Source organism: Colossoma macropomum, unplaced genomic scaffold (genome assembly GCF_904425465.1).
Source record: "Colossoma macropomum unplaced genomic scaffold, Colossoma_macropomum, whole genome shotgun sequence".
In the NCBI taxonomy this organism is placed as follows: Eukaryota; Metazoa; Chordata; class Actinopteri; order Characiformes; family Serrasalmidae; genus Colossoma; species Colossoma macropomum.
The window spans coordinates 30,759,490-30,772,752 of NW_023494791.1; the positions used below are offsets into that span (position 1 = coordinate 30,759,490).

The following is a 13,263-nucleotide window of genomic DNA, read 5'->3' on the forward strand; positions in this document are numbered from 1 at the left end:
AACTTACACAATTACATTTAAATAGTGTAGTAAATCGACAGTAATAGTCTGCATAAGGTTCAGAGAGTAGGTAATATTTCAAGGCCTTTGAAGCTTTCAGTGAAAGTCCAGTACAGAACAAGCAAAGAAAGAAAGGATTACAAAGCATATTAAGTAGTATAACAATTAGGCTGTAATTACAGTCTTCTAGTGTGTTAAACTGACCACGACTTCCCTGTGAAAAATGAGGAACTTGTCAAGAACATACAGACAGGCTATAGCTCTGCAAGTACATGTCCTGACATTACTATAAGTCTACTACAAGGTTTTTACACCCTGTATTACCATGTTTCATGTACAGATCATATCTGGATATGCTTTGGCCAAATTCCATTTATACTTTTCACTAAAATGTGTCGCCAGTGTGACCAGATGAGGTCTGATTTTACTTCCTCACTTAAAAAGCACATCAACACATACATGGTTTCTGCTTTACTTCTGTTTACGCTTTTCCCTTGTTACCATACAAATCAACAAGCTTGGCTATGACACTTCACTCGGACCAGGCACTTGGCTACAGTATGACTCCACCCACTCCAAATATGATCACAGTGTGTGTTGGGTGTGTTTACACCTGTTTTTTATGTGGGCAAATGACGTCCGAACGTGATTTGATCACTATAAACACATGTTAATTTAAGGTGTAAACAGTCTTATAATGGCATGACTGTTACTCTTTTCTGGTGGGGCAGTCTGGTGTGGTTTCTTATTCAGAATAAGCATACAGGAAGTTAAAGAAATGTACTATTTCATAACACTACATAAACTTCAACTCCTTAAAATCCCAGGCTTATTACATACGAAGGCTTATTATTCAGTAATTACAGGAACTTCAATGCAAAACTATACTTAGGTTATAGAAGTGTGTAATAAAACTTTGAGCCCACCGGTGGGCCAATGGCCATTTAAGGGGTTTACAATGGTATACCTGACCACAGTGTGCGAAGTGAAAGGAGATGTTTTTCCCCCTTCTTTTTGAACATGTGATATTCATTCCCAGCAAAGCTTTTAGGAATAGTATTTGATTGGTTCAGTCAAAGTCTGTATTCCAGGAAAATGTATTTTCAAATATACTGTTGCTGTCATATCAATCTCTCATAACTCTATTTTTTATTTTTAGATTTTTTTTTTTACACCATTTGAAAACGCCATCTGCTCTTTATATTGTGTGAATGTTTAAGGACAAGCACACCAACAGAAATGTTCCAAAATTTTTGGAATGAACTTGTGTTAATCGTTGTTTTACTTCTCCCTTCCTGTGATTTAGTTAGGATAGTGATGATACTTGTTCTGTTGTTAAAGCATATTTGCATTTGTATGTTTGTGTATTGGTGAACATGTTTTGATTTGACTTACTTTACAAAATGCTCCATTTCGTGGGTCAAACAACATGCAGCGACACTCTGGCCTGGAAAAAAGGCTAGAAGTTTAGACCCAAGAACTTTTGGAGAATTATGAAGAGATCTTAGGAGAAGAGCATGAACAGAAAGAGAAACAGGAGATGGAAAGGGCAGAGGGTAGTCGTATTTGGGAGTGGTGTCAGAAAGACAGAGAAAGAGAGAGGGGGAATATGTGAACAACATTCCAGTCATTCCAACAGCACTCAGCAGACTGGACGAGATGGCTGCACCATAACAAACTCACATTACCAGTATTACCATTCGCTGACTACATCTGCTTCAGGGTCTTGTCTGATCGTGCTATTTCTGATTTTTTACACACTTATCGCTGTGTTTACTCATACAGACACGTTTCATTTCACTCCAAAGTTGTGGGAGGACCCTCTAAATTCCACTCCGTTCAAAACACAATGGCATCTTTCACAACTGTAAGAATGTCATAAGAGACTGGATGCTCCATGTACACACAGCATGAGCTCAAACAGGAGCAGACAAACACCGTGCGAACGGAGTATGCCTACACTGTCAGTGAGAAGTGAGGGCTCAAGAACAGATTCTTCTGTACTATCTGCTTTCATTTAGCATTCAGTGTCAGTAACAGTCATGCATAATTGTTTTACTGCATTACAGATTCAACTGTATAAATTTGCACTGTGGCTGCAGAGCACAGAGCAAAAGCTTTTAGCACAAAACAAGCACCTAGTAACTGAATCATGAATCGTTGGTGAAGCTTATAAAAATGTGCTATGGATATGTCAGATTAATAATTTGTTTTCTGTAAACATCACTGACTATATGCACACATTAAGAATACACTAGTGTGCGGTAGATAAAGGAAGGCTATAAGTGACTGTACAAACAAGCCTCCATAATATGCCACCGATATTTCTCCATCGTGGACTGACACTTATGCACTGTGGTGAGCAAAACATTACATTTTATCCTTCTCTTTTTTTTGCATCACAATCATTTACACAGGCCTAAAGTAAAGAAACTCAGCTCGCCGTTAGCCTCTAATAGTAAAAAAGCCGCGAATCCCGGTCCATTGGGCGACGATCCACTCCGGGTTTTAAATGGAGTTGGTTTTCGCTCTGCCTGCGTTACTATTTGTTTTCTCACCTGTATTCAGACAAACCCCGCTCGGGTTGGTTAGTAGTGTCCCGCCTCCCACTCTCGGATTGGCTAGTTGCGTCTGGCCTCCTTCGATTGGCGGATGGCTTGTGAATGTGAACTATTAGCCAATCCGAGCGCGGGAGGGCGGGGGCTGCCCGAATACTGGTAGAAAAAAAAAACCCAAACGCTCTCGGCTTGTTGTCCTGATATCACTCCGCTGCCATGGAGGAGGGGAGCGCTTGATTATTGTGATGGTGGCAAGTCTGGGGACTTTCTTCGCTTTCTTTTCTTGTCTGAAAAAGTGCACATCTTGGTTTCAAAGCGTGGAGCATTTTTTAGCATATTCAGCATTTTCGACAGACCACGAAAACAAACTAAAAAACTAATGACATGCAAGTTCACGAAACTACTCTGGAGCGTGTTCGCTGCAGACGGCGAAACTTTTTTCTCGCCTCTCGACAAGGACAAGGCAAGCAGGCGAGAGGCGGTGCGGGGCGGTGGTGGTGATGATGAAGATGATGATGATGGTGATGGTGGTCGAGAGTAACCTCCGGATGTCTCACGCGTTAGGGGTGAGAGTGTAGCCTTCCGGCGAGCGAGAGAGGGGGGGTGGGGGTGGGAGGGTTGGAGGGGTTCGGGGTGGGGGGGCAGAAAGACGGTGGACTGACCCCTGGTCCTCTAACGTTACTTTCTGTATTGGAGCGATTAGCGGATGGCGGACACGGCGATATTGCCCCGTTCAGCTGCGTGAGCGCTCCGGAAGATCCGCTCTCCAAGTCCCGGCTCTTTCTCTCCGGCTCTCTCCCTCCCTCCCCCCCGATCCCCGGCCAAACTGAGCCGATTTTGGAGAGGGGAGAGAGGGGAGAGAGGGAGTGAGTAAAACAAGCTTTTGACCAAATAAAAAAAAACCTAAAAGTTCTTCCCGAAACGTTGCGCTGTGCAGTCACGCACAGATGATGGGAGATTTCGCCAGCCCCGCTACCGCCAACGGCGGCGGCAGCCTTTGCATTAACAGCGCCGTCAACCTGAACGCTGCTATTGGCGCTAGCAGCAGCAGCGGCGGCGGCGGTGGTGCTAACAGCGGCAGCGCCGGTAACAACAGCAGCAGCACCGGTGTCCCCAAGCACAGCACCGTGGTGGAGAGGCTCCGGCAGAGGATCGAGGGCTGCCGGCGACACCACGTCAACTGCGAGACCCGCTACCAGCAAGCCCACGCCGAGCAGCTGGAGATCGAGCGCCGGGAGACCGCGGCGCTTTACCAGCGCAGCCTGGAGCAGAGGGCGAAGAAGGCAGCCAGCGGCGGCAGCAAGCAGTGCAAGCAGCAGCAGCAGGAGCCGGACCCGGCCGCCGCCGCTGCAGCCGAGCAGAGGAGCAGCACACTGATAGCGGTGAGTTTACACTGCAAGTGTGGATCCAACACACTCCACTGTATTATCTCTCTTCTAGCAGTCTTGGTTTCTTGGTTTCGGCGTGTCTGCAGGGTAACTACACCGCTCTGCAGCTGCAGCCAGCGCGGTTTGACTGTCAGGTGTGAACACAAACTTTTCTCTCAGACACCGCTGTGGGGTTTTGCACTTTCGAAAATGGCACTAACGTTACCTGCTCACTGAAAAGGGACGTTTCGATTTGAGAGTAGCCCACTCCTTCACCTTTTACCCCCTTTAAACGGCGAGTTTCGACCCCGGCAGACACAGTGCAGTGAGTGCAGTGCCTGGGCTCTGGTGTTTGGTAGTTTGCATGCAGTTGTGAGTGACTTGTTCAGGCTTTTCGCCACTTTTCTCTCCAGCTGAGCTATTTCAAAAGTTACACAGACTGTGATATCACCCGTCTGCTCTCCACCTACTTACTGCTCTACAAACTCGTTTAACACGTTTTGGTGAATATTTTCCAGCCCCTTTGCGTCGGAAAGCCGACAGTCTCGCATTTTACCTTTAACCGACGAACATTTCGGTGTCACCTTTATCGGTTGTGAGGAACTTTGTGTTTTCCGTTTACACTGCTGCTCTGTGTGATAACGTTACCTGAAACCAGTCCGCTCGTGTCGGACAGTTGTTTATCCCTGGATAGTAAAACTGTCATTTTTGGAGATTATATTTTTACTGCTCAGCTCAGTTTTATACCTCGCCTTTATCACAAATGTCTCGTCGTTTTAAGCAAAATATAAGCAGGGAGGTGATCTGGTGGAGAAATGAGGAATAGCTACACATCAGTGGCTTCACAGAAGAAAATCAGTTTGTTAGCATTGGGCGTTCGCGACACTTAACGCTAACTTAGCTGTGATGCTAAACACATCTTCCGTCAGTTATGTAGCGTTAGCATTAACGTTCCTGCTAACTCAAAAGTCATTTATAATGCATATAAACTTGAGTATAGGCTGCTTGAGGTACTGTGAGGGGGTAAACTATCTAAGCTAATCCGTTTCAATCCTTAGCTTAATCAGTATGACTTAAAAAGGAGGTACTTTAGGTACGTCGAAGTCTGCCCGCGTTTTCTCCGTGTGTAAAACTTGCCTTTTGTGTCGGTGGGTGGTCGGTGCGTCTGTGAAAACGTTAAGTGATTTCTCACAGGCTCTCTGAAGTCTGAAGGCGACGGATGATGGCGATGCTAACAGGAGGAGGACCTCCCTCTGAGCAATGTGGACATTACACCGAGCCCGGCCATTAACTGGTGGCCAACAAATGCTTCAAATTGAAGGGATCGCGGCTTAAAGAGACAGCAGCCCCCCTCTGTTGTTTTTTTTCTTTCTCAAGCCTCAGTACGGCAGCTAGGTGGCTGTATCAAGTCGGTTTAAGGGTCTTAAGCTGCAGCAAAACATCACAGAGTCAATCCAGTGAAAGAAAGAGAAAAATCACAGACCCTTGTTAACCAATCTTCTCACCTTCTTTTTGGTGACATTATACTGACGAAGAAATACTCGACTGCCGGGTTCATGCATTCTCCTATTTTCATATCCTCATCTTGGTGACAGTATTATACTGTTAAAATAGTCTGTCCATCTACATTCAGTGTTCTAGCTCTCATTTATGTTGAAGAAATAATCAGCTGTCTGATTCATATAATTACCTTAAACGTGACCTGTGCTTAACATCTAATCGTCCTAGCTCTTTTAAACTCGTCTGTCCACATTAAGCTTGTTGTGCACCTCTTGAACCTCACCAGAGAGCCAGCACATGCTGGTAATGTTGTTTCTCATAAGCAGACTCTTGGGGCTCCAGTTTCTCTTGAGCATTTCAAAATGTTCACATGTTCTTGTTGTCAGAGATTCTTAAGATACTCACTTTAGCACCCTGTGCCCTGCGTCTCTACCAGGCACTGAATTGTCAGTCTTTGCCGATTTATAATGTACACAGTGTGCAAAACTGTGTTTTCGTTTACACAAGAAGGGGTAGACAAAATAGCAGAGACACCTAAAATACATTCAGAGCTGCTAGTGAAGTACAGGGCCACCATGTTCCTTCAGAAGAGCTTTTATCATTTTTTGAATGCTGTCATACAAGTCCTGAACTGAGTGTAATGGGATATTGGGCCATTCTTCAAGAACAAAAGTCTTCAGTTCTTTGAGAGATGAAGGAAGCGGAAATCTGCTTTGCACTCTGTGCTCCAGAGCTTGCCATAAAGGTTTAATGATGTTTAGATTGGGTAGGCCATGGAAGGTGTTTGACTTGGTGTTCATGAAACCACTCTTGGATTTGGGATTTGTGTGTGTGTGTGTGTTGGGGGTCATGATCATCTTTAAATATATGGAAACATCATGGGGGGCACAGTATTTGCACTATAGAGTGCACTGGTACTGTAAAATGGCCTCATATTCCTTGTCATTACACAACTATGCAGAGAAGTTGACCAACCCTAATGATCCCCACAAGATAACTGCACATGTAGTTATGGATCTAACACCATGCTTAACAGCTGGCAACAGATACTGAGTTTTGAAGACATTCTCCAAAGGTAAAAACAAAGGAAAAAGGAATTAAAGTTAAACACACATGTTAGTTTTTTTTCCTCCCATGCATCTTTCGCCTTTATGTACCTTGGCCCTGGATGCAAGTGGTTTGAGAATTACAGGCCTGCTATGAATTCAGTTTGAGCTTTGTGAAGCTCACAATGTATATTTGTTTACTGAGGCTGGGTCACAGAGGTGAAGATTCAGTTGTGTGGTAATTCTTTTGGTCATATGTCCTGCTCCAGCGCCCCAGCTATCCCTGTTGATAGGCTTCGATGTGCAATCACATTTTTTGCTGCTACTGATGCAGTTTGTGAAGGTATGTTACTACATTTTAAGAGACTGTTTCCCTTAACATGTTAAAAAATCATGCAGCCTTTGTGACCAACGCACTTGCCCTAACCATGCAAACTGTTCAACCTTTTTTTAGCCTCTTAGCCTCATGTTGCTTCGAAAAGTCATATCAAAGTGCACACTTACGCATAGTTAGCAGCCTGTTTAATTATTATTTAGTTACTTCAAAGTTAGAGTCAGTTTTTATATGGTGCTTCTGTTAGTTTGTTCAGTCCTAGTGCATGCTGGTGAGTCAGTGAGTATAAGCGAAGTGTTGATGCCTACACTGCATGACTTGGTGTGAGAGTGTGTCACAGTGAGATTTATGGTAAATGACTAAGAAGAAAGCAAGATAGATCTAGCTGTTTGCTACTGTGTGTGACATATTGACAGTACTACGTCTGCTGATTCCAGAGGCCTATATTAGAGGAGCTGAGCTGGGTTCTTGGGTTAGCATAAACTCTTAAAGGACACACTTTCGTACCTTATTCCCACAACTATTCAAATTTCTTTTTGGTTTCAGAGACGCTACTGAATATTGCATATTAGTTTATAGTAGTTACTGTATAATAACAGAATAAGGAACTCAGTATTAGCACCAATACCTTATTGAACAGATTGGCTCTTGGACGGATGTGACTGATTCACTGTCAATACTGTTTTTAGTTGTGTGTCTAATAATAATAGTATGATAGTTACGATGTCTATAGTGATCAGCTACACTGGTTGAATATTAAATACATGTCCAGGGGGGCTATTTGCCTTAAATACCAAAACATGTAAGTATATATATGATATTTTAGGATCAGCTCTATAGTTGTAGCAGTACTTTATATGAGGTGTGTAAATTTTAAACTGAAGAAGAAAAAAATATCGACTCAGCACTCAGTATCAGTCAATATCTAGAGTTAGGTATCAGCTCAGTGCATCCCTAATAAAAAACCTGCAGTTTAATGTAAAGTTCATGCCTTCAAAGATGTCATATATATATATATCTATATATATTTCTTACTTTTCCTTTAAACTAATTTATAAACATTAAATGAGAGCTGCTAAATAGCCATTGTTAGATCTGAAGTCCTGCTTGAGCCCTGATTCTTGTCAAATGCCAGTAGATGCTCCAATTGTGTTTTATTTCTGCTGTAATAGGTGCCTACCACAACATTGAGGTCGGCACTTAAGTATAATTGTGCTGGCTTAATCATTCACATTTAAACATGAAACATTTAGCTGGTATTACAAACAACAATACTGACGGACTCTAAGACAGAGAACCGAATGATTTGTTTCTTCCTGCATAGTGTGCTAAGCCGTTGATTTAGCCTCAGAGTGTCCCTCTGGTGTGCACTGTTATCTGCCTCAGAATCAGCTTTGTAGATCTGTTTGTTGATCAGTTGTTGTACAGCTGTTCTACATAAACATATATTGTTGTCCTTTTCTAAAACTCTAGCTGGAGTTCTGAGTTCTTGAAACATCTGCGTGTGTGTGTTTGTGTCTGCATGCATGCTCACATATTTGGGTGTGTATTCAGCAATTGTTGAGGCCTGGTGCAGGGCTGGAGTGTGTGTGTGTGTGTGTCTGCGTGCACTCGTTCCAACTAAAGCAGTACTCATGGTATCACATTGTTTTGCAGTGTCTGGGACCAGTGCCCAGGATCTAAATTTAACTCGTGAGTTGGCAGCGTCACACGAGCAGTGTGACGTCAGAGACTCCGACAGCACAGCTACCGCTGTGTACGCCGTGTTTTTGTTTGGTGTGTATGTGTGTCAGTGTTCAGTGGTCATAGAATCCACAGCCATTTATTTAACTTGGGAGTTGTTTATTTCGCAAATGTGGGAGAAGAAACTGAAAGATTAGTTTCTCTAGTTTTTGTCCCTGCTTCGTTTGAGGCCTTGGCTTTTTTTTGCTTACTTTTCTTTTTACTTTCTAGCACTTTTTATTTTATTTCATTTTACCTTTTTTAGGCAGAGCAGTCACATAGAGATTAAAAATCCCTGAAAAGTGAGCTCTGGCTATGAAGGCAGCATACGAAAGACGGAAAAGTGACAAAAACTATAAAAAATAAAACAGTAAATGAACAGCTGAAAGTCACTCAATGACAAAAGCAAAGATACTAACACAGTAGAACATGAAAATGAATGCAACCATAAGAGCCTAAATTGCAGGAAAGAGTGCAGCACGAACTAACACATTTAGTTTTTTTCTAAATCATAGTAAACATATTTCATATCATATTTTTATACAAGCTACCTTCACGTCTCTGCTACAAATAAAAACATAAACTTTGTTTAGAGCACATACCATGTGTAAATAATTTAGGGGTGGAAGCCCCCATAGGTGGAGTTAATAGTAACATACTAAAGAGCAATAATAATAATAATAATAATAATAATAATAATAATATGTTCAATTTATATAGCACCTTTATCAAAACCAAAACACATAACAAAAGTAACAAAATACATAATCAACAATAAAGAAAACAACCCACAACACACATGCATACACATACACACAGTTGCTTAGCTGGTGGAAGGAAAACTCCCCAGACCACAATATAGAGTCACTTAGCTGGAACAGAAAAAGTTTTTAAACATGGTGGAAGGTCTCTCTCTGCCTAGGGGGCCTCGAAAATATGTCGTAGGCTTTCCTGGGCTGGATGCCTGCCTCAGAGACCGGTCCAAGAAGATTGGTAGCTGTGGTGTGGTGTTGTTCATGTAGCCAAACTCCATCAATCCAGGCAGACGTATAGCTGCACTGTAACGTCGGTTGGCCGGCCCAGGCAGCCATGTAGCTGCGATGTAGCGCCAAACAAATGGCCAGCCCAGGCGGACATGTACTTACCTTGTCACGTCAATCAAGTGGCCATCCAAGTAGCCTCGCAGCTGCGGTGTAGCGCAAGCAAGCAGTCGAGGCAGCCATGTAGCTGCAGTGTTGCGTCGCTCAGACTGCTGGTTCAGGCGGCCTTGTAGCTGTGGTGTAGAGCCGCTCTAGTGGCCAGCTGAAACAGCCAGCCCAAGCAGCCTCTGAGCCAAGGGAATAGTCACTCTTGGCTGCTATCTCAGTGAGTACGATGGCAAACTCCTGGGCCAGTGAGGAAATATCAATACATACACACAACCAATACAAAACAAATGAAACCAAGTTGTAACAGTCTCTAAAAGGTCTGATAAATTTACGCAAACACAATTCAGTGCTACCTATGTCTACGCTTTTTGAACTAATCAGAATTAATATGACTGGTCAAAAGAGCCTGTGTGAGACACTGGCAAATTCATTTTTGGCAAAAAAGTAAAAAGTAGAACAGAGAATGTCAGCACAATAAAACTAAAATGTGCTTATTTAAATGACATCTACACTACATCTGTGTTGATGAGTCGTTTTGATTTTATATGTTGGCACATGGACTGATTCTGTCATTCACTTTGTGAGTCTTAGTTGTAACACTGTTAAAACTAACCCTGTCAAGTGGAGGTTGTAACACTGCAGCTGCGAGGCTGCCTGCACTGGCTGCTTGTGTGATGCTGCACCACAACGATGTGGCTGCTTGGGCTGACCGCTGTCACTGTGGGTTGTTTACATACTTCAAAACATTGCTACATTACGACCACCAAGAGGCTGATTAAACAGTATAGGTGTGAATTCTGTGAGTTGATGATCAAAACAGTCTACATGGAGAATTTGGAGAAATGTCTGTCAAAATTTGCAGACGGCGTTGTTTTGGAAATACGACCACCAAAAGCACGTTCTGCTTGTACCTGTTTTGGAGCATAAAAAAGTTGGATTATATTTTACCCCATGTTAGTTTGTGCCCCACTCTCCCCTACTTTGTGTTTTTAGTCAGTAAAAATACAAATAAATATGAAAGAAACTGACCAATAATAGCTTTGTAGACAAAATATTCCAGTGTACTAAGCTATTATTGGTGAGCTTTTTTAATATTTGTTTGTACTTTAATTAACTAACAACAGGAAGTGCAACTTCCCATTTTTTAATTTTATTATTTTAAAACATTTTAAAAATGTGTGTAGAATTCATTCAAAAAGTGAAACAAACTCACTGATCACTGCATAAGAAACAGACAGGCCCCCACACACACATCGCTCCTCAGCTTTCACTTCCATCTTTCAGCTCCTAACTCTTCAGACCTGAGGTAGGCAGTTATCAGGCAGTTTATCGGAAACCCTTTGGTATATGCTAGTATTTTACATAGCCTTGAGTTACACATAGCACTGTACAGTAGGTGCTTACATTTTTGGTCCTGTTAAGCTTATTGGTACAAAATGCACTGTATGAATAAAGCAGTATAGACAGAAAACACAGCAGTTAAACTAACTCTTTTCCCTACTGTAAACCTCTAAAGAGGAAGCTGCCCCTGTGTGCCATTTCTGCACGAAACACACAAGAGGCACTAACACAAAGAACTTTTTTCTTTTCTCCTTTTTCTGAAAGAGAGAGAGAAAGAAAGAGAAAAGAAATTGCATACTTCCTTGTGTAGGACACTTATTCATTAAAGTGAGCATTTGCTTCAGTAAATGCCCACCATGTAATCTGCCCTACTTTCTTGCACTTAACAACAGACCCAGGACCAGTTGGACAAAGCTTTCAAAGCAAAACTCTCAATGTCTTGTATTCTGAGACTCATCTCAGGTCAGCTGATGGACTGCATATGCATGTTTCTGCATATTGTCACGCTATCTCTCAATGGGAGAGTCAATGAGGAAGCAGGTGCTGAAGGGAAGAGGCGGAAATCACATACATACCATTTCACCCCTGAAAATCCCATACTTATTATATACTAAGGCTTATTATTCAGTAACTACAGGGACTTCAATGCAAACTGGCTGAGCTGTTCTTAGAATATAGAAGTGTGTAATAAAACTTTGAGGCCGCCTGCCCGCTTTGGCCATTTAAAGGATTAAGCACACGTGCATATGTAGACAATCGTATCGTCCCTTTACAAAAAAACATAAGTATCATTTATTTTAGTTTTATTTTTCTACATTATTTAAACACAGCAACCAACCTTTACCTAGAGTGAACATTTCACAATGAATCGACCATGGAAATGCTCCAAAATAGCTCGGAATAAAATCTCTTTACATTAACGTACATTAAAAGTAAAGAATGTTTTTGGCTTCTCCTGTAACGTTCGCTTTTTGGAGATATGTGTGTTTCTTTGGACAGCAGTGATTTACACCCACAAATAGATATTTAGTTCAGGTTGGTATTGGTAAAGTTCAGTATTATTATTCTTTTGGTGGGCAGTGGGTCCTTCCTCTCCTCTTCACTCAGCACAGTACTAGGTGTCTGTTGGCTAACATAACAGAATTGGCAGTTAGTGGTCTCCTCCAAGCGTGTTCATCTGTCCAATGGTGTTGCTTTAGCGGCAGGTCGAAAAAATGTGGTGGCTAGAGGAAGTCTTACAGGAAGCACGTGCTAGGGGATAGCATCATAGTGTGATTGTGGGAGACCTAGTTAGACAGTGGAACTGGACATGAAGGGAGAAATAGGGGAGAAGATTGGGTAAAAATCCTCCCCAAAACAACAGTATTGAAGATGTGGAAGTTTTAATGTATAAAGATAATGAAGCCATACTGAGTACTAATATTCTATTCTAAATAAAGTCTTATAAATCTATCATAGCTTGTTTAGATTGGATCATTTTGTTCTCTTAAACGTACACCAGTAGTATCTGGGTCAGCTGGGGCAATCTGCAAAAAATATATCTGACAACATGCTCATGATTAGCAACCTTTTTTGGTCGGGATATGAATTTGAGATCTCTGCTTGTGCCTTTGGGGACCCCTAAATGCACCCCCTTTGAAAAATATCACAGCCATGTAGACTAAACCATTGAATTTGAACATGATAATAAAATACAACTACCTTTTTATGTCAAGAACAAATGAAAATTAAGGGGTAATTAACAGAAACCAAAACGTCAGGAAACTGTAGTTAGCCCCACCCCCACTGCTACAGGATTTAAATTCTTTAAGACTGTGAGTTTGTGTTGCTTGAGTTTAAAAAGTGTGACAAATATAAATATATAATTATATCAGCTGATATTTTTATTGTTATCAGAGTTCTTAGTCTCTTAAAATTGGTATCGGTATGTGCCACAAAATGTTTACACTGGTCGGGCCCTAATGAGGACGATCCCTGTTTTATTAAATAAAAAGTTACCATTGTTATAATATTGCTATAATGCTAGTCATTTTAAAACTAAGAATCAGTACCATTGTGTAGCACTAATATTGGTATACCAGTATAGACATAATTGCCTAGCACTACCCATATTGCTTCCTTTTGTCAGCGATACATTTATTACATTTTCTTAGTGGAAAGCAGAAATTCTGTATTGCTTCATGATGGTTAGCATCCGTCCCTGCCTGTGTGTGAGTGTACATGCTAGACTGGAATGTAGGACAAAGT

General features: G+C 41.8%; 1 protein-coding gene across 1 annotated transcript in view; it reads left to right on the forward strand.

Annotated features, from left to right (window-relative positions):
- Nucleotides 1-3,170: 3,170 nt before the first annotated feature.
- The window catches only part of maml3 (mastermind-like transcriptional coactivator 3), a 163,471-nt gene continuing 153,378 nt past the window's right edge, over nt 3,171-13,263 (forward strand). Inside the window, 1 exon segment of the mRNA XM_036574839.1 lies at nt 3,171-3,940. Within this exon segment, the coding sequence (XP_036430732.1) occupies nt 3,506-3,940 (435 nt within the window). The 5' untranslated portion in view covers nt 3,171-3,505.